The following is a 22,041-nucleotide window of genomic DNA, read 5'->3' as shown; positions in this document are numbered from 1 at the left end:
AGCATTGTCTATATCATGTTAAAAACTGATTTTTCCTTTAATTATTTTAAAATAAGGGCACTTCCAGTTAAGGTTTTATGAAATCCCTTTATGCATATTGTGTTAAAGTGAGATGTTTACTGGTTTGTGCACAAGAAACAAATTTAGTAGACTTCCTTCGAGTTTGAACTTCTAAGTTGGTACAATAGACATCATGAAAACAGATTTTCTTGCATGAATTGAGACTGGGTGCGTGAAGTCTCGGAAGGGAAAAGAGGGTACGAGCTACCCTAGGGTGAAAGTCCCGAAACCCGGAGCGGTAGACCCTTGTTTGGGTATTTGGGAGTTGTTTACACACTGATCGGTGTGGGAGTGATAGTGTGGGACACTCTGGGATGAGTTGAAGGTGTTCGATGAATTGTACCAAAGAAAAGAAAATGTTTTTTTTTAAAACAAATTTCTTGAATATTTTGTTAGCTCACTATGAGTTTTTTCTGTTCTTTTGTATGAAAATATAAAATTCTAATATATATAACATATTCTATAATTAAAAGAACAAAACCTCGTTGAGGCATCATTAGAATTTTCCTACTGGGCATTGTCTCACTCCTAACAATTTTCAGGTACCGTCAACCGAGATGGTGGACGTGGGGATGCTAATTGTGGTCCATGACTTGCTTTTGCACTGGGATATATTTTTGGATTGAAGCCTATGTTGCTTGAAGAAATTAAGCTGATAGCATGATCAGTTTTATTTTGGCTTTTATTATAGTAGTTATAGTATGACTCCTGTAGCAGGTTGTAGAATTGTCACCCTTTGTGCTGGTTCGAAAATGTTAGCATGCTCTTCTATTGTATATATTTGGTTTTGATGTTGTATATAGTTGGCTTAAGGTGTAAAGCATGCTATGGTGTTAATGTATGGGTTTAGCCTATTTCAGGGTATTAGTTGTACCCTTTTTTATTTGTATACCAATGTAGTTTTTGTGAATTGACTAAGTTTCTACCCATCTGTATAAAGACCTTGGTGTGTAAATGTATCTGTTTCTATGTAAATGGATATCTAGAGACTTCTTGCTTATGTTCCTTGTGGGTTTGAATGATGGAATTGATGATAGGGAATCGGAAATTGTTTTGTTGTAGGAAATTCACTTTTCTTTCAATTTTGCTAAAATTCAAAAATTTCTCCAAGGAGCTGTACTGATTCAAATGATTTCAAATTTTTACCACAACTTTCTTTATGTATCTAGTATTTCGCCATAAAATTTTGTAATTTTTGGATTAACAGATATTTTTCTAAAAATTCGAGAGTACCAGCTATCTGAATTTTACATCTGCTGGAAATCGGATTTTACTTGAATTATTTGACCAACTTTTCAAGACCGAATCTATGTAAAAATTTCTAGTTTTATACTTCCCTAAGTCTATTTTATAAAAACAGATTTATTGGAATTTTCTTAGCTTCGGAAATTTTTCAAACGAATGAAGTTTTCCGAAACACTTTATTTTCAGAATTCTTAGACAGCCATTTTCCTTCCAAAAACTGATTTTATCGGCAAAGCTTAAGTTGCTGAGAATTGTAGTGTCATATTACCCTTTGAGTCTAGTTTTCAAATCATTTTCGTTTTCCCTGTTTCGATTAAAATCGAATTTTATACGAATTTTTGATTGGGCACTGCACATAATTTTGGTCCAACAAGGATTACTATTCCAATTTCTTTTTACATCATAATTTATCACGTCTTATAAATTTGGGGCGTGACATAAAATATTCTTGATTTCTACATGGATTAATTTGATTAAAACCCAACAATTGGTATCAAAGCTAAGGTTATACTAGGGTTTTAATTTTGTAGAAACCAAAATTGAGGTAATTAAACTTATGTGCTTGTAATTTATATTATCCGATATTGTTTTCGGTTCAGTACTGTTCTTTCTTGTCGTGGAAATTCATTGTACCCATTACACTGACGTTATTCAAAATTGCATACGGGCGACTTCATTAAACGTGCTGATCAATTTAAAGAATTTTTGTTACCTGTTGAAAAAAAAAAAAAAAAAAAAAAAAAAAAAAACTATTCTTGATATGAAAAGCTATTTGGGTTTGTTAATCTCGGTTTTGATGAAAAGAAAATTGGGTCAAGGATAGCTTCGTAGGTAGAGTTGTCATCTGTATTCTTCAACCAAACAAGGTGGTCTGAGGTAACTTGAATTGTATGCACGCCGATCGAGAAAAACAAAGACAAGAAAGAGGCAGTTTGTTATATAATTGTAATTAGAAATTGTGTACTTAAACCACTAATGCTTAAACCAAACATGGATCAGTGGATTCGAAAGGCTCAATTTCGCCAATCATTTGCTTCATAATGTATGCACGCTAAAAAAAAAAAAAAAAGGAAAGAATTTGTTTTCTTTTTCAAAGTACTCGGGAATTAGAAAGACAATTCAAGTGAAAAAACAAATACTCTTTTTATGTTTATTATTGACTATTATTTTAGTCAAGGATGCACAAAAGTGGGAAAGGAAAGAAACAAATATTACAGATATGAATAATAAAACTACAGTGAAGTTTTGAAGTTTGTCACTCTCTACTATCTTGTTGGTTGGATCAATTGATGATAGTGGTGCTTTATATACATATAAAGCTGATTCATTTATAATTATATATAAAACAAATGCATTGGTTTTAATACGCAAATTATTTATTTAAATATTATAATATTATATTATGATGAAAGTTTACTAGGAAACGTTAGTCCTAGGATATAGATATTGGTATGCACACATAATTAATTCATGTATATATATATTCATGGGTTAGAGATGTACATGTGCAAGTGATGTAAATCTTTTCTTGCTCACGTACTTGACTGATTGGTTTTGTGAGCAAGCATTTGTATAATGAATATATATGTTTTGATATATATATGCAAGATTGCATGTACAATAGTGCGATTAACAGGAATATATATATATATATATATATATATATATATATATATATATATAAAGTTTCTACTTTCATGAATTTAAAGTGAACTTGTTTATTTGAATGTGTTTATACATACACGCATCAAATGCATAAATGGTCAGTGAAGTATTAAAATGTGATTTGTTTTTTGCCTAGTTGATGTCAGGTTGAGAATTTTAATTCATGTTATATTACATGTATCAATGACCTTTGAGTGGGACATGAGGTTGTGTGGCTATTTAGTCACACCCTACCTAGTGGTTTTTATTAAATAATTCATGATACTTGGTTAATTTTAAGTTGAAAAACCCACGGGACTTGCTTGCGATAATCAAGCAGTATTAACCTAATTAATTTAAAGATTGAAGTACTTTAAATTGTTTATCCGATATATAATATACACGCATAAAGTTTTGTTATTTTTCTTTTAATTAAAGTATATAAAGAATTGAGATTTTAAATCTTGATTAATGTGCATGATATTATATTGTTCACTGTAATTTCTTAAGATGTATGAGGAAGCTTTATTTTATTTGTATTAAAGTCATTTATATTACAGTGAAATCAAGTATTACATAATATTTGGGTTTAGTTTATGTGCATTATAAAGAAGTTGTTGAACTTAAATAAATGGAATTTCTGCAGTATAGGTTCTTCCTTGGGGTTTAGGAAGACCGGTAAAGTGACCGTTTCAAAGGTAATAGCTAAAATGGGTGTAGCCTGCCAAAAGGTGACACGCTCGTAGAGGTTATTATTTTATTAAAATTTTAAGGCATTGATCTTATTGTGGTCTTACAATGCACTTACTTACTTGAGGGCATTTGTTTTGCCAAAGGTGATCAATGTCTTAGTGTGGGATAAGTGGTAAAATATTTGAGAGTGCTTAAATTATAACTAAATAACCCTCTTGCCAAAAGGTAGTGGAAGTGTTTAGCAATAATTCAAGTATAATCAAATAGGTCTATGTGCGATTTTATCGTAGGTTTGGGGTAAAGTAAAAATCTAAAATTCTGGTAAAAGGTGATTTTTAGATGGCATTTTATTTGTTCCCGCAGGGTGGATGGTTTTTGCACATAGTAAAACACCCTGAGAAATTCAGCTTAAAACCCCAAGCACGAATTAAAGTAATAATCCCTAAAGTCGTGACATATTATTTTATATGTTGTTTATGTGGTGTTATTCAATATAACATTTACTCTGGTTACAGACGCTTCTGCAATTTAAAGACAGTTCATAGGGATTAAACCATTGAATAGTTAAAATTATATTGCCTAGAAGACAGGTTTTGATATTATATTGGGTTTCTTGAACTACGAGTCTGTGCTTTTTGAGGAAGAAACCCATATGCCTAATGCAAAGTCTTCTTAGGTAAAAAAAAAAGTTGTTGCATTTTTAAGTGGACTAAAAGTATTACGATGCCATTAGGTTAATTTATACTTCTATCGGTGATACTATTTAGGGTGGTATTCTAGTTTTGATACTTCCAGGGAGCTTCTTGATTTGATCAAGAAAGAGTTAATGGGTATTAAGAAACAACTACAATACTATTATCTGACATGGATTATGTTAGTGAGATATGATGGCAATGGTTCAGTGAGGGAATACATCTATAAGATGTGCAAGCTGGTTAATGATATGAGGTAGTAGATAATCATATTTGCTAATAAGTTAATTAGTTCGCATGGTGATCTATTCTCTGCTTAGGTTTTCAGCTTTTCAAGGTGAATTATAATTCACAAGAAGTTAAATGTGGCATTAACCAGCTGTTAGCACTTTGTGTGATTGAAGGGGAACGACTTAAGGGTGTTAAAATCGAGTTAGCTCATCTTGTCATGACAGCAAGAATAGTTTCAAGAAGAAACTAGGCGGCAAGAAAGTGTATAAGACTAAACAGAATAAGAAAGACAGAACAATACATGAAAATACATTATCATATAATGATAAAATGTTGGTTCTGTAGAAATAAAAGGACATCAAAAGAAAAAAGGTCATTGTGGTGAAAAGAAAAACAAAGTAGGAAAGCAAATTGTCATGTTAATATCTGAGCCAAACTTGGTAAAAGTATAGGTATAGACATGGTGGATGGATTCGGGTGTAATACTACTTGTTTCTTGTTTTTCTATAGATTTGATACCTTCCGAATAAAATCGTGATTCAAAAGAGACTTGAACGCTTGGTCAATGATGAGATATTGGGCCACAAATTTTATGCGTTGGTTGTGTCTATGGACAGATGCTAAGAAACGCAATTTTTAGGCTACTCGGTCATTAGGTTGTTTGAACTATATTTATACCTACATTTGTGGTACATTTCTGATTGTAGCTTGTTTGCGGCAAAGGTATTTAATTATTTTCATTGATGGGTTCTCAAGGTATGATTGTGTACTTAATCCACCAGAAGTCCGAAGCACTTGATGTGTGTAAAATCTACTAGACTAAAGTTGAAAGTAGTTGGTATAAAGATTATGGTTTTAAGATCGGACTAAGGTGGTGAATTTTAATGGGAGAATGGTAAGGAGGGTGTAAATCATAGTACTTTCAGTACATACTTAAAGAGCAGTGCATTGTGCCACAGTACACCACTCTTAGTTTTCCTGAACAGAATAAAGTTACAGAAAATAGAAAGTATTTGGATGACTTATAGAGATAGAGTTACATAATACAGATATCAAGGAGCTTGATACTCACATTATCAATGTTAATTTATTGGGCATCCTGAAATATTAAAGGATTGAAGATTTCTAATGTCCAGTATACCTATAGAGATTATTGATATATATCATACAAATTTAATGAGAGTGGTGAATCTATTGGGAGTTTAAGATATTTAAGTTTCTTTTTGCAGAAAAGCATTTTCAGTATATATTCTATTTATTCCAGACTTTATTCCACTTTCTTTAGTGGTTTCAGTTAAAGCTCATATTCTCACTCTTTCAGTTATTTCTCCTTTGCAGACCTTTCTTTCAGTTTCCAATCTAGTTCCTAAGCCTGTTTAGCTTAGAAGATCTTCTAGAGCTTGGAAGTATGCTATAGTTGGTGTTTTTAAGGTGTTTGATGGATATAAGACAAAATTGATGGCCAACTGCTTCAGCAAAAGTGAAGTGTTGATTTCTTTGAATTTTTCTCCAGTTTCATTAAAGGAATCTTTAAGAGTCATTCTTTCGTTATCACTCATTTATGGCTTAAGCAAGTTTTACAGCAATGGTATCCAAATTTTGATACAGTGGTTACTAATTGTAGGTTCAAAGAGAATATTATGGATAAATGCATATACCTCAAGTTCAGTGGGAGTAAATTTGTTTTCTTGTCCTATATGTTGATGATATTTTGCAAGATAACAATGACATTCATGTGATACATGATATTAAGAATTTTATGTACAGTTTTTGACATGAAGGATATGGGTATGCAAAGTATGTCCTTGGTATTAGACTACATAGAGATCATGCTATTGGAATACTTGGACTTTCTCTAAAGGCTTATATTAAGTAAGTATATGGAAACAATTTAAGGGTGACCAAGCATAGTAAGCCTATTGACATAAAGTACATTTTCAAGTATGAAAAGGTTAAGGTTTAAGTGTCATTAAGATTTCCCTATATAGTTACAGAAAGATTGTTGCAAATCATCGTACTAAAGTCCTCAACCGAAGATAATAAAGTATTTAAAGAGCATGTGATTTGGATAGGTGTTCAAGAGTCATTATGGTATGATGTCTGGTATTTCTTTTGTATATGCTACATTACAGTTAGTTTCTTTACGCCTTGCGGTGACAATTATTTTCCTCCAGTTCACACCTTATGATGACAGTTATTTGTATCCAAAATAAAGTTATGATGTATAATTATTATTATCTTGATATATATGGTTTATGCATGTGCTATTATATTTGTCTAGGAGTGGTATTTCATTTATGAAGTTGTTTGGGCTAGATATGAGATTGACACCATATCGGTAAATCCAAATATAAGATTTGTCTAGGAGTGGTATTTCACTCACGAGGTTGTTTGGACTAGATGTGAGATTGACACCGTATTAGTAAATCCAAATATAAATATTAAAGTTTGCCTGTGGGAGTATTTCACACTCCATGAGGATAGGTTAGGCTAGATATAGGATTGACTCCATATCGGTAAACCCTCACATTGAACAGAAGGTTAGCGATTTGCTGTAATATGTTCAGGTAACATACCGCGATGGTATGAAGTAGGACAGATAGCGAGGTGTGCGTTTAGACCACATACAGTTTGCACATCTCATGAAATTCAGTAAAAACCACTATATTTGCTTGAATCCTAGATAGAATCGGTTTTTGAGACCATAGAACTGTTTAGACTAATATATTACTTGTCTACGCATTCATGATCCACTATTGAGGAAATTTATGGAGGAGAGTGTTCTAAAGTTTCAATCCATCAATTTCAATAATTGTGTTTTCTAAATAAAATGAGTGGCCACTCGACTCTTATAAAGTGTGTTGCAGTCCATAGTGTCGTTTTATAAAACTTAAAGTGCATGGACCAAGTGGGAAATTGTTGGAATTTTTATATATATATTTAAATAATAAAAATTATTTTATGGTCCTATGCACTATGTTTTCTAAAGTAAGATTGTAATGTAATTATTGATACTTGATGGATTGAGTTTGTACTTTCTAATTTGGTGGTCTAATTGGGAGTATGATTTTTATATCGTTGGATTGTGGTTTTCCAACTTATTTGGTGTGATTTAATTCTAACCATTAATATCTAAGTTTCCATGATAGGAAGAGAGACTTAGATATACTTGTTTGTAGAGAAGTCGTCCTCCCTGTTGTTGTTATCTATCGTATCGACAACTCTCAGAAGAGGCTAAAGCGCTATAATATTTTGCAGGAACTCACGAGGATTACTTGGATATTTTAAAGGTATATGTACGTTAATCATCAATCAGGTACGAGTCTAAATTATTCTTTAATTAATTAAAATATTCTTGATTTCTACATGGATTAATTTGATTCAAACCCAACAATTGTCTCATTCTCTTCTCCCCTTCCATAGAACTAAACAAAAAGAGGGAATGTCACAATCTCTTCTATAGAGATGTTTCATTCATCTATTCTTCTCTCTCTTCCATCCAATTTTCTTTCTTCCTACCAAACGAGAGAATTACATCGTTTGAACAAAATCAGACCATAAATCTCCATAATCAAACCGAACATCGTTTGAACAGAATCAGACCATAAATCTCCATAATCAAACCGAATCACATCGTTTGAACAAAGTTCACGTCAGTTCAGTAGTTTGAACATAGGATCCGTGCACAAGTCTATGTACACTCCATGTGAATCCAGCCAGGAATATGAATCTAATGAGTACGATTTTCATTAACTGAATTAATAAAGATCAAATACTAATTTGAACATAGAATTACAACACAAATAGCATCAACATCATTAAGAACTACGAAGTATAAATTATCTTCTGCTAAGTGACACAACACAGATCAACATTATTACATATATATATTATTACATATATATATATATATATATATATATATATATATCAATTATGTCTTTATTTTTGTAGGAAGTTCTTGAACCATTGGGACGAGAGTTTTGCATATCTTTTCAACCCATCATTAAAATCTACGTAGTTGATGCCGAAACGAATAGTGTGACCGAACTTCCATTCAAAAGTGTCCATTAATGCCCATGCAAAGTATCCTTTCAAATTGACGCCGTCCCTATATATCAATAGGAAAATAGTAGAAGAAATATCACATCTAGTCATGCTGATAAATTCGACTACAAATTTAAATCTTTATCAAAGCTCCAAAAACTTCGACTACAAATTTAAATCTTTATCAAAGCTCCAAAAACTTACTTAAAAGAAATAAATAAATAATAATAAATGGATAAGGTCCAAATGACTTACTTGAATGCTTTTAGAATAAAAGCCAGATGTTGATAGTAGTACTTGATCCTTGCTTCGTCATTGAGGGCATCCTGAAGCGACAATGTGCCATTATCAGCATCAAAAATACCTAGAAAAGAATAAGGGATATGCAATGTCAAAATGGTATCGATCACCTTTTTCATATATATATATATATATATATATTCGTAGAGGCATTGCTCGATTTTGGGTGGAAAAAAGCCTGAAAAAATTAATTAGTTACCACTTTCTGTAATGTAAATAACTGGATTATTATATCTTCTCTTTATGTAGAGTAGAAGATGCCAAAGCCCTTTCGGATAAACCTGCATCATGGAGCCCAACTGAACCAACAAAATTTAAGAATCGATCATCCGTCACTATTTCAGGTACGCTAATAATCTTAATGTATTACATTTTTTAATAAATTTACACACTATATATACCTGTTCACCCAGAGGGACCCCATCTCTCGCAGCTAGCATAAGGAAATACCATATTCTTTTAGTACCATAATTTTGAATCCAACTAATAACAAAAGTATTGAGTTTGAGGAACTTACCTGTAAGAGTGACCCGATCATCTGTCGTGTAACTTAAGTTTACAGCACTATAGTTGGTATTATGTTTTGCATAAAATGCAATGTAGTAGTTTATGGTAATGAAATCAAATGACCCCTTTATCATCTCGGATTCGTTTGCAGAGAACTTAGGAAGTCGTTCTCTAACCAGAGCTCGCATGGTGAGAGGATATTCACCATCTACAAGTGGACCCATAAACCTGAAATACATGTGGAAGTAATGATTTCTGGATCGAAGTCTTCGGTTGAGCACTTTGGCCCAAATAGTACAGTTCAAAATTAAAAACACTAGCAATAAAGGATATTCGAGCTTTCATTCAGAGCTCCATTGTAGAATTCAGACCTAACCATTACTTAAAAGTAGTGAAAAAATATTTACTTAAGATTAAAGTAGGAGGTTGTAATAAATGACCATTGTCTACAGAATGATAAAGAACAAATTTTAATGAGATTTCAGTCTTACAGATTTGGTTGATCATACCTAAATTTTTTAGAATCATGCTCAGTAAGCATTACAAATATCTGGTTGTTACTCTACGATCATTTACGCAAATACTAATGCACTCTATGCTATTTCATGTGGGACTCGAACCAGTCACCTCCTTTGCGGACATGCAAAAAGTACCAAGTATTTTCCTGAGAGCATGCAACAAGCAAAATTGCTCACCATCCAAGTGTGAAATCCAAAAATCGAATCGAAGCACGATGATCGAGACTCGAATTAGAGTAAGGTATCGGCCAGATTGTAAGATGGGAAATCCCTATCTTTCCCTTTTGTTCCGACTGCATGAAAATTTCACTTTAAAATATTAGTTAATTACAACTGCGGTCCAAAAACCAGGTTGAACAGAGTTAAATTCATGGTGTTAGGTTCTAAAGTGTCACCTGATACTTCTCTCTGTATAATTTTACAGCAGCAGCATGAGCAAGAATCTGGTTGTGTGTCACAATATATGGTTCGGTGCCCGAATCACCTCCTGTGCAATTATTTTGCTGCCAAGAAGAGCATCGACCAGGAGGGAAATTACCGTTATCATATCCAGCAGTGCTCAAGGCCAGTGCCTCATTCATCGTGATCCAGTACTTCACTCGATTACCAAAAGATTTGAAGCAAAGATCCGCATAGTCAAGAAAATCGTCCCTGTCAATATCATAACTATATGTCTTATTTGATAAATTGGTGCTAAAAAAAACATTAAAAGTGTAACCGTTTGGGAGCCGTATGTCTACTCTCAAGTGTCTGATTGGTTTAGTTTTATTAGAACGGCTTTCTACTTTCAAATGACTAGGAACAGAAAAAAAAAATATACGAAAATTGATTTGGTTGACAGTTTTATGGAAAACTTAAAAATTATGATTATTTTTTCTTTTATATATAACGTTATTTTGTTTGTGTACACAAGTAATGTCAAGGGCTTACACAATTAGAGGACTCAAGAAACCACCGTACAGGTCTTCTAAGCCTTGGGGAAGATCCCAATGCAAGAGAGTCACGTAAGGCTCAATACCTATACGTATATGATAAAATACACATTTTTAGATGATGACATATATAAATACACATAAAAATGTTAATTAATCAATAATGAGAGAGAGAGAGTTAATCTTTAGTACTATTGTTTTTTAGCTCATCTATGAGGTTGCTGTAGAACTTTATTCCTTCCCAGTTCACACCTCCATTTAGATTCCCATCTGCAAGTTTCAAATATTAGATAATCAAAATAATTTGTAAAACAAGTTCATAGAAAATCTAATTTAATTTAAGAGTAATGCTATCAAGACAATAAAAATTATTATCTTACGTGGTAGAATTCTGGACCATGAGATTGAGAACCGGTAGCCATCAAGACCCATTCCCTTCATGATCCCTACATCTTCCTGCGAGATGATTGAAAAATTATTACGAAAATTAAATATAATGTTTGACCATAATATATTTAACAATAAAGTGATATCAATAGTACTATTTTTAATTTAAAAGTAATGTTATCAAGAAATTTTTTTATGACGAGTTGGTTTGCATTGAACTTTTCATATGAATTCAAAAAAAAAAAAAAAATAAAAAAATAAAAAAAAAAAAAAAAAAGTCACAATTCAATGGTTAAGTAAGGAGAACTTAAGAATTATGTCACCAGAACTCTCTTAATAGCACTACTCTTTCATATTTACAAGATTGCTCTAAAAATGTAGTCCTTCTAGTAGCATACCTTGTACCGGTGGTAAAAATCAATGGCAACATCTCCATTAGTACGGTCCACTATCCTCTCTGCAATTTACAATGAACTTGTCAAGAATTCGAATACATAAAAATAGTTTATCCTATACAAATAACTTCAATTTTACAATCGCTACGGATGTATAGATAAGAATTTAACATTCGTCATTTTTGTCCAATTTTTTTTTTATTATTTTTGTTGTAGCCGATGATAGTGTCACACCTCTTAAAACATCCCATAATTCATCACCAAATCCGTGCAGTTTCCCTGACCCACATGTATCGAACAATTACCGAAATTTCCTAACTATTGTCTTAATTAATCCAATGATTTATAGCACTGTATGGTATTCATACTAATAGAATACAAAAAATGTACAATAAGAAAGAGCTAGAGCCTTAATTAATCCCATAAAGGACAGACAAGAAGCCATAGCAGCGCGAGGCTACAAACTTCACCAAATTTAAAACAATATACAAAGCAAAGCTAACAAATAGGAGTTAATTGTTGTGGCTCTTGTATGTGAGATAGAGACTGGTTTTGAAAAAAGAAGAAGAAGAAGAAGAAGAAGAAGAAGAATTGGGGGAGATCTCTCTAAAGTGGACAGAAAAGTTGAAGGGTCTTGGGCCCATGTTTTGTTTAATACATTGTTTAAAAAAGAATAAGTTTAAAGTTAAAGGGCCTTGGGTCCAATGTACCTTTTTTAAAATTTTATGCATTTGCTACACTTTTCAAAAAATATAAGGCGTCTGAAAGCGAAGGCCCCGTTTGGCCTGCATTTTGTTTTTACTTTTTTGTTTTTGGGCTACTACAATGTAGATTTTGATAACAAAAGCATGTTTGGTGCGGTTTTGTTTTATTTTACACAGTGCTAAAATATTTAATGAACAGTGGCTCAAAACCAAAACTCCAAAAAGATGTTTTTTCTTGTTTTGACAATTGTTCGTAGCCCAAAACTATAATTGTGCATGTTTCTGTTTCCGACATTTTCACAGCAAAATATCGTTCTTAAACGTGATTCCAATTTTTTCAGAAACATTCCCACAACAAAAACACTATTTCTATTTTAACCAAAAACAAAACACATGCTAAACTGACTCTAATAAAGCAAATTAGTCAAAACATAGAAATGGAGTGATATTCTCAATCTTTCATAACAAAATTATTCATGAGTTACAACACTAACACCATTTAATTTTATTTACCAAAGGGTAGTCTACTGATATATAATCTCTCCAATTGGTAACATTCATACCATTCACTTCAACAATAGTAGCGTATTAATCGAATAAGGAAATGTCAATATTACCCCTTGTATAATATTTGATTTTATATCATTTTTGCTTACTTATCACGAAATTTTTCTAGAGTGAGAGAGAGAGAGGAGACCTGGATAATTATGAATGTAAGTATCCCACAGACATGGGCCTCTACCATCTTCATTTGCAGCACCTTCAACCTGAAAATAAACAAACAATATATATAAGCAGCTACATATATTAACCATGTATTATTATTCTTGTGCTATATATCTTGAAAGGTTTGTGTAGCTCCATAAATTTCAATGACCTGATAAGCAGCTGATCCTGCTCCAAACACAAAACCATCCGGAAAACTACTACGGTTGAACGAATCTATTTTGTAAGTAGGTGATACATGTTCGTTTTGGCGCTCAATCGATCTCCATGGAAATGTTGCATTACTTGTCATTGCACTTGCAGTGACGAGTAGGGCCATGAGGAGATAACTTTGAATCGCCATTACAATTAAACCTTACTTTTGGTCATTAAAGGGAAGCACAAGCTGGGCTTTATATAGGGCTAGGATGGGAAAGATTATTGTAATTAATATTTTAAAAAATGCTAGTAACTTAAATTTCAAATATACGTTTCTTAATGGATCCACATAACTTAATTTGTTTTTAAAACTTTAAGATAGTAAGAGTAAATTTGTAATGGTAAATACATAGTGTATTGGATTCTTATTTGGAATAATTATTTTAAGATTGTCAAAAATAAAAAGGCGGTCAACTAATGTGCATCTCTCAATCTCTTTCTATTTCCACCTTTGAGAAATTAGTTTTTTTATATTTGTGTACTAAAAATATGTATTTTATTATTTTACATATTGTATTTGGGACAACTTAACGCAAAAATAATACACCAGTAAAATTGTAATGATCTAGTTCTAAAACTCTATAACAATTGGTTCTTTAAAATATAGAGATTACATTAGTGTAATTCCTGGTAAAAACATGAGCAAGTTATATTATGGGGTTAAAGTGTCTGTTGAAAAGGAAGAAGAATGGGAATTCGTCTGTAACGTTTGGTCAACAAAAGCAATTACTGTTGAAACGTATTTATTATTGGTTTCTAGATTTTGAAAATTTGAGTCAAATTACAAAGTAGTACTGATTGTGCACATATTTTTATGACTTACACCCTTTATGTTAAATTAAATGTCCATCTCATTTTTGGCGATCTCGAATAAATAAATGTTCCATTTTCAAAGTACTATTTTTTTTTTTTAAGGAAAAACTTCAGAATCCTAAATAATAAAATAGTTTATTTTTAAAATTCATACTTCAATTTGATTGAGTTAAATAAAATAATTGCAAAAGCATCCAGAATTTGTGTTAAGGGCCAAAATACTCTCAAGCTCTTATTTCAAATTACGTAAATAACCTTCTTAAGATAATATAATTTGAAAATAATGCCTCTTTAGTTGTTATTTCCTTCTGCAATAAAATTGTTTACTTATCGACAATATATATATATATATATTATCAAAGAAAGTTATCCCAAATTATCTATTCAAAGTGATTTTATGTATAATCTATTCTAAGACCAAATTCACAAGATTATAGAGAATATACATATATATATATATACTTGCCAAAAGAAACCTAAAATCATTCCCATGCAACTCTTCTCATGTTGGAGAAAAATATTCCAGTTACTAGGAAAGAAGAGAGCAATGGATATTTTTTTAACAATTTCTTAATCGAATACTCATTTGATCTTAACAATCTAATCTTATAAGATACTCCTTAATCACTCGTTTGGTCAGTATGAATTGACCAAAGTAATTGTTGCAATGGATTCCATTTTGTTTTTTTGTTTTTTTTCAGATTTTTTTCTCTCATGCACAACGTTTTTTTCGAACACCGAAACCATCGACTATTATGCTACCTTTCCCTTAGGTGAAGTTGGGGTAATAAAGAAAAGATACTCTAATTTACTGATCCCAAATTATTTGTTCAAAGTGATTTGTTCCCACTAGAAAGCTTAGCATGAAATGGCAATCCATAAAATAAAAAAAATAAAAAAAATAAAAAAAAAAAAGAAAGCACCAATACTGAGATCGGCTAAAACAAAGCAGGGTTCCTAATTTTTTTGGTGTTTTGGAATTATATGATACTATGAAGGATATTTTGGTATTTTGGAATGAGGGTATTTTGGACCTGAAAAATAATTCTTGAAACATTTGTAATTAATTTTTAAAATTCAATCAAATTGAAAAGTAAACTTTTAAAATAGAATATTTGGTTATTTAAGACTCATAACTCTACCTATGTAGTTTTCCCTTTTTTTATAGCACTATCAATTTAGTCCTCTTATCTTGAACTTATAAAAAAGTAAACAATCACATCATGTCGATCCACTATGGACGTATTTAGTAATTCATTCACTACCAATATAAGAAATAAATATTAAAATCCATCATTTTAAAAAATTAGATTTTTGAAAAGGAGCATTTAATTTGAGACGGATGGAGTATTAAATTAAGTTACTTAAATACGATGCATTAATTACTCTTACATACCAACATTATTTGTTCCATATGGTTGTTTCCAAGAGTAATCCAGACCCACAATCCTCTTCATATGGATCTACATTTACTTAGCGGAAACATCTTCGATCACATCACATCAATACATGTATATACATCTATATATATATATGATTGTGAGTAGTGCAGTGCGAAAACTGTTAGTTGATTAACTTGTGAAATACTCTCTAAATGACTTAGGAGGGAGGGGGTTTGAATAGGTCAACTTGCCTAATTTTTATGATTAATTTACCCACTATGATGCTCAATTAAACATCCATGATCACAAAAATATAAAACAGTAAAGTTAAGTAAAGTAGAGTTTGAGAGATAATTCCTTTTTTTTAGCGAGGAAAACCTGATTGGTAAAATCACCTAATCGTTTGGAAAAAACCTTGAGAACTTTCGCAATCCTGAGTAAAATGATCAACTATAATCAAAGCAAAGTACAATGGACCCTGACTCAGGGTCACACTCCTTCGCTCTACCAAGAACCAATTTGTTGAACGCCTTTGCCTTCACGACTCCCAATCCAAATGCCCTTGACTTCAGGCTAACTCCCTTGATCACTGTAGAAGAATTATTGGTAGATCAATAGCACTTTACGAATGCTTTGACTCATTCAAAGTGTAATCACTTCCTCATTTCCTTCAAATTTTGAATTATGTGAAGGCAAATAAAATCTCATTTCTCAAAATCTTCGAATCTTCAATATGCTCCAATTCCGATCAGATAGAGAATATCACCCTAAATCACTCATTTGTTTATGTGTGTGCTCTCTAAAATAAAGTCAAAAAAATTATTTTGATTTTCTGAATAAAAATATCTCTCAAAAACTCTCTAAATTATGAGAATTTTTTCCTTAAAAAGACGTGAAAATTTAGACATAAATGAGATATTATATAAATATTAGGAAGTCCTAAAAAATACTTGGAAACCAATTCAAATTTGTGCAAAAATATCTCCCTAACATCTGATTAAAAAAAAAAAAAAATCCAATTAGACTATAATTAATTGCAATTTCCATATTCGTTCCAAGGAAATGCAACCTGTTCTGCTGAACCAGTGTGTCGTTCATAAGAAATAAATTTCAAAAATCATTTAGCGCAACCAGTTTTGTTTTAACATTACCAGTTCTACTATAGAAGATTCAAATATTTCAAAAATATATATTTGAAAAACAAGGACCACAACTGGTTGTGTAAATTGCCACCGATTTCGGTATGGCATTGCACTTTTGAAAAAAAAAAAAAAAAAAAAAAAAAAAGCTTTGAAAGTTTCCGAAGTGCCTAACACCAAAACTCACCAGAGATGAAAAATAAAGTGTCCTCACCAACTTACCTTTTCTAACATAATATCCTCATATGAATAAAAGTTGAATGCATATTGGTTGCGCTTATTGATCCATTTCCGACATTGAGACACAAAAGTAAAACAAAAATTACAACTCGATCCGACACGTTTTAACACTAAAATTTGCCAATTACAAAATTTATATCTCATAATGACGATAAAATCATACACATCATTACACTCGAGAATTACATACGTTATCCCCTCTCCTCACAATAGTTACCGTTAAATCTTTTACATCTTTCATTTCTCTACCTCTATCTCTTACACCCATCTCTATTTATTGAGTTTTCAAACCCAATTTCTTATTGGACAAGAATTTCACGACTTGCTAATTTACCAAGTCAATCACAACCCTAAAATAGATATCTAATCAATCCACTAATTCCCTCTTCACTCCATATGGCTGCCCAAATAACTTGGATTAATCTTGTGATGACTTTATGGGCGGCTGTGCCATAGGCAGGTGCGAGAGACACTGTCAAGCTACCACACTGGTGAGCTACGGGTGCACAGTACCACATCGCCTAGGTAGAGAAAAGGTGAAGTGCTTATATGTAAGTATGTCAGCTCTAATTGGTATGAGGTCTTTTGGGGTGAAGCCCAAGAGTAAAACAGTGCGGGCTGAGGCCTAAAGATGACAATATCATACCATGTGGTGGAGTGGTTCGTTACAGATCTAAATTAAACAACTCATTATCTTTAATTTTCCCCCAATTATACTGTCCAAATAACTTAGCTTGGTCCATCTTGTTCAGAATACTATATACATACCTAATTAATTCGAGCCACAAAACCCAACATCTACCACCATATGTGTTTTTGAGCTTCAGATGGCATTTTCATTACCAAGTAATGCCTTTCTTTCTAAAATATTATGGAGCTAGTCACTTGTCAACAATTGGTAACTAATATTTAGTAGAAAGAGAATGTATAAAATGTTGGAACCTGTATATACATATATATATATATATATATATATATATATATATAAGTGATTTAGAGACCAAATTCGACAGTTACTGAATTCAATTTATCTAAGTGGAGTGGTGGATTCTATCACATGATGACATCATATAATGGGTATGGGGTTTGGGACCCACCATCCCACTCACATAAATTGAATTGGATCCTTAAATCTATTATTCACACACACACACACACACACACACACACATATATCTCTTAAAATGTCTATAAAGTTATTAGTTATATATATATTTGAAGACACAAGCATCAAGTTGCTCGGGTTGCTCTGTTTGGTCGCAAATATTTGTGCTAACAAAAGTAATCACTTAACTAAACTACCATGCTAAATAAACAATAAATTAAAAACAAACTCACTCTCACTACTTACAACATCGTTCATTCACTCGTCAACTCAAGGCATAGGTCTCTATTTGTAGAGAGCCTAACCCATATCTTGGTAAGCAATAATACAAATCATTGTTGGAAAGGAATGTAACTACAAGGGGATAAACTTGAACATTCCAAAACAAATAAAAATTAAAATTCAACCTTATAAGAATTTGAGACACATAAAAACTCTCAACCTAGGTGAAAATTCTCGACCTTGACTGAAGATCACCAACTCAATCCTCCCTTTTTCTTTATGTTGTTTTACCACTCCACCACACTCATTCAATACTAAAGAACCCCAAGTTCACTTTGCAAGCTTTGGAATCAATCTCAAAACATCGTGTTTGGCTAAAAAAAAAATAGGTCCCTTTTAGGCAAATGGAATGGTTGTGGGCTTGCCAGGAACTACTATCATTCCAAAGAAAGAGTTTCCAAACAATATTCCAATGTGAAGTTGTTGAGATTAAGCGATTGAATGGAAGCTTGGAATGATCACTTCTAGGGGTTCTTTTTTCCATGAAAAAGAACTTTGGGAAAATTTTATAGCTAGTGGAAAGGAGGCAAATTTGAAAGTGTTGGACTTGTAATTGAAAAAGCTAGGAACTATTTGCTGGAAAGAATGAAAGAAAGTGCTAGACTTAAATTAAACATAATGTAAATTCATTACTGGAATGAAGAGATACATGAATTGAAATTGAATCGCAAGATGTTGTATTATTGTGTGTGTTGAACATGGTTTGCTTACTGCACATAAATATCATATTTATAAAATTTCATTGTAGCAGTTGAAAATGGCAATTACAGCAATAGTTTGGGATGCTTCTAAGTGGAACGTCCGTATTATGCCATGTGTCCCATGTCTTTTCTAGCTTTTTTAAAGTGTTGACATGTGTAAAATCATATTCTCCCATGATCTACAACTTATAAAGAGGAGTTTTGGTGGTTGAATGCATGTTGCAAGCCTTTACTCACAATGTAGAACTGCCAGGTGGAAAGGATGGTTCCGACAGGAATTGAAAACTTTAACCTAGAAGGTCTGGATCGTGCCACGTGTCCTATGTTTTTCTTAACTTTCTTATGGTGCTCACACATGTAAAAACATGCATCCCCTTAATTTGCAGCCCAAAAAAGTAGATTTAGTGGTGCAACTTATATTACAACTTTTACCCAATTTTAGAAACCATCAGTGAAAAACGAACTTCCATAATTTCAGTAACTACCTAAAATGGGAGTTGCATGATTTAGGCAGTTATTGACCACTTGCTAATTTGTAGGGAGTTATTTCTTTCATCATGTATTTGAATTTCACTCTATACATGTTGCCCACCAATTTTTGGTAACTTCTCAGCAGTTGGAGATGGTGGTTCCATCAGTAGTTGAAAACTTCCACCTAGCACATTTACGCAGTGCAAAGTGTCCTATGATCTGGCAATTCTTCTTTGTGTGCATGAATCTATCTCCCTCTTTAAATTCTGAATTGTATATATATATATATATATATATATATATATATATATATATATACTTGGCTCACAAAAAATCAGGGTCCTTTCTGAGTGAATGGAAAGGGTGTTGCAGGCGTGCTAGGAACTGCTATCATTTCAAGGAGGAACTCCAAACAATATTCTAATGGAAAGTTATCAGGATCAGACGATTGAAAGGAAGCTTGGAAAGACCACTTCTAGGGGTTCTTTTTGCCTTGAAAAAGGATTTCGGGACTGTTCTAGTGCTAGTGGAAAGAATGACGGAATTGAAAGTTTAGGACTTGTAATTGAAAGAACTATGAATTAGTTGTTGGAAAGTAGGAAAAAAAAAGTACTGAATTTGTATTAGACATAATTGAAATACATTACTGGCTTGTAAAGATACATGAAATGAAATTGATAAGCAAAGATGATGTATTGTTATGTGTGTTGAACATGATTTGCATTCTAGGCCTAAGTACTCTGTTTCTAAAACTCTTCTATGTAGCAGTTGAAGGTGGCAGTTTCAACAGCTTTCACTTGGCCTGTCCTTGGACTACCAAATGTCTCATGATCTTCCTTAGTCTTCTCACAGTGTTGACAAGTGTAAGAATATAATATCCTATAAATTGCAGTTATGAAGGAGTGGTTTTATTGGTGGAATGCTTATTACAAGCTTTTACCCATGTTCTGGAACTGCCCAAATGGAAAGGCGGTAGTTCAAGCAACAGTTGAAAACTTCGACCTGGAAGGTTCGGATCGTACCACTTGTCCCTTGGTGGTTTCTTGTTATGCGCAAAGTCCTTTTGTTCATAAAATCCTAAACTATATACAAATTATATACGTATGTATATGTATATGCATGTTCTTCTCAATTTTTGGTAACTCCTTCCTTAGCTGAATTTTCTTCTTAGCACGTTTCTAAAGCATGAAGTCCCCACAATCAAGCAACTTCCTCTTATATGCATGAACAATATACACATATATATGTAAAGATATATTTCCCTATTTTTCTCTATCTGGCCATCCATGTTTCTATTTTAGAGACTTGCTTTGACTTGGCATAAAGATTTGATGTACCTGGACATAAGGGTTTGCATGGTTGTTGGCACATCCCTACAAAGTAGGAGGAATTGTAGAACCACATTCCCCACTAATTTGAATAACCACCCACGTTTTAGTTTTAGGTAGTTTTACTATAATCTAGTAAAACTTCTTAAAGTTCCGCAATAAATCTGGACATAAGTCCACTTTTGGCATTCTTTACATGCCATATTGCATGATATTTGGAATAACTCCTATAAACTAGGAGATATTGTAAGAGTGGAGAGTTATGTTCCTTGGTGACCAAGTCAAAGATAAATATGGATGATCCGATGCTTGCCATGTGGCAGCTACAAGACACATGTGTTCTTATGATGGGCTTTTATCTTACCAAATTCCTTCCACCTTTGATTCATTCTTTAGTGTCACATGTCAACATCTAAACGGTTCCATACTTAAGACTTGAGTGGCTAGGTGGAACTCCCTACAAGGTAGCATTCCTTTTCCAGATGCTAGAACTAATCTGGTGTGGCAAATTCCCTTGGAACTCGCCATATGTCAACTTTCCACTTGTCCAAATATATGGTATAAACATTTGCCCATCAAATTTCGTGCCTTGTGGAGTACTTGATCACAAGGTGCATGTGGAATTTTATATTTTGAGTGAGGCTTTGGCATGTAACAAAAACTTTCCATAATGGTTGCCATTGTAGCTTCCATTGTTCTTCACAACTCAAATTGTACTTTGGAAAATAAAACTAACTACTAATATGAAATGCATGTAAAATAAGCAAGATTTTAAGAAAAAGTCTAAGTTAACATAATCTTGGGCCAATTGGCTTATTTTCTATATTTTTATGCTAGACTTTATATTTAGAAATTTTCAGTAAACTAGCCAAAGAAAACTTTGGCCTTTTAATTATTTAAAGTGGGTTGAAGTCTAAGTATGGATTCCAACTGTACTAGCCAAAGTACCTCTTGCAATAATATTTAGCCTTTGCATACTTTCACTACAAGAAATATGGGTTTCAGTAACAGTCCTTTGGGGACAGTCTTAAAAACTGTCCCTAAAACATAAGGTTTCAGGGACAGTGACTGTCCCTAAAAACTTATTTTTTGGCACAGTTTCAAGAACTGTCCCTAAAACCTAACTGGCCCGTCCCTAAAACCTTATTTTTTGGCACAATCTCATAAACTGTCCCTAAAATTTTAGCTAGTCCATCCCTAAAATCTTATTTTTTGGCAGAGTCTAATGATTGTCCTAAAACCTTAACTAGCTCGTCCCCAATTCCACAAAAAAATAGTGCGGCGGCAACATTTGGCGCTTC

General features: G+C 32.6%; 1 protein-coding gene across 1 annotated transcript; it reads right to left on the bottom strand.

Moving 5' to 3' along the window:
* Positions 1-8,507: 8,507 nt before the first annotated feature.
* LOC132287121 (beta-glucosidase 12-like) lies at positions 8,508-13,304 on the bottom strand. The gene is made up of 13 exons (XM_059789630.1): positions 13,233-13,304; positions 13,053-13,122; positions 11,655-11,713; positions 11,250-11,325; positions 11,062-11,139; positions 10,868-10,955; positions 10,333-10,588; positions 10,115-10,230; positions 9,430-9,647; positions 9,314-9,345; positions 9,112-9,211; positions 8,868-8,976; positions 8,508-8,676 (listed from the first exon to the last, which is right to left on the bottom strand). Exons 4-13 carry the CDS (start codon positions 11,308-11,310, stop codon positions 8,508-8,510), a joined length of 1,227 nt encoding a protein of 408 aa, XP_059645613.1. The 5' UTR covers positions 11,311-11,325; positions 11,655-11,713; positions 13,053-13,122; positions 13,233-13,304.
* Between the last annotated feature and the right edge of the window lie 8,737 nt (positions 13,305-22,041).

Source organism: Cornus florida, unplaced genomic scaffold (assembly GCF_030987335.1).
Source record: "Cornus florida cultivar Cherokee Brave unplaced genomic scaffold, ASM3098733v1 CherokeeBrave_3.0.0_Hap2_Chr02, whole genome shotgun sequence".
NCBI classification, from domain to species: domain Eukaryota; kingdom Viridiplantae; phylum Streptophyta; class Magnoliopsida; order Cornales; family Cornaceae; genus Cornus; species Cornus florida.
The sequence above is the reverse complement of the archived record's forward strand: the minus strand, read 5'-3'. Positions and strand labels throughout refer to the sequence as shown.

What these genes read in the sequence shown, in the direction of transcription:
- LOC132287121 (XM_059789630.1), bottom strand. Translation starts at nt 11,310, where the DNA reads ATGAAGGGAATGGGTCTTGATGGCTACCGGTTCTCAATCTCATGGTCC. An exon ending in TTCTTGAGTCCTCTAATTGT is followed by an intron (nt 10,589 to 10,867) that starts GTAAGCCCTTGA and finishes TGATATTGACAG; the next exon opens with GGACGATTTTCTTGACTATG. An exon ending in TTTATTCTAAAAGCATTCAA is followed by an intron (nt 8,677 to 8,867) that starts GTAAGTCATTTG and finishes ATTGATATATAG; the next exon opens with GGACGGCGTCAATTTGAAAG.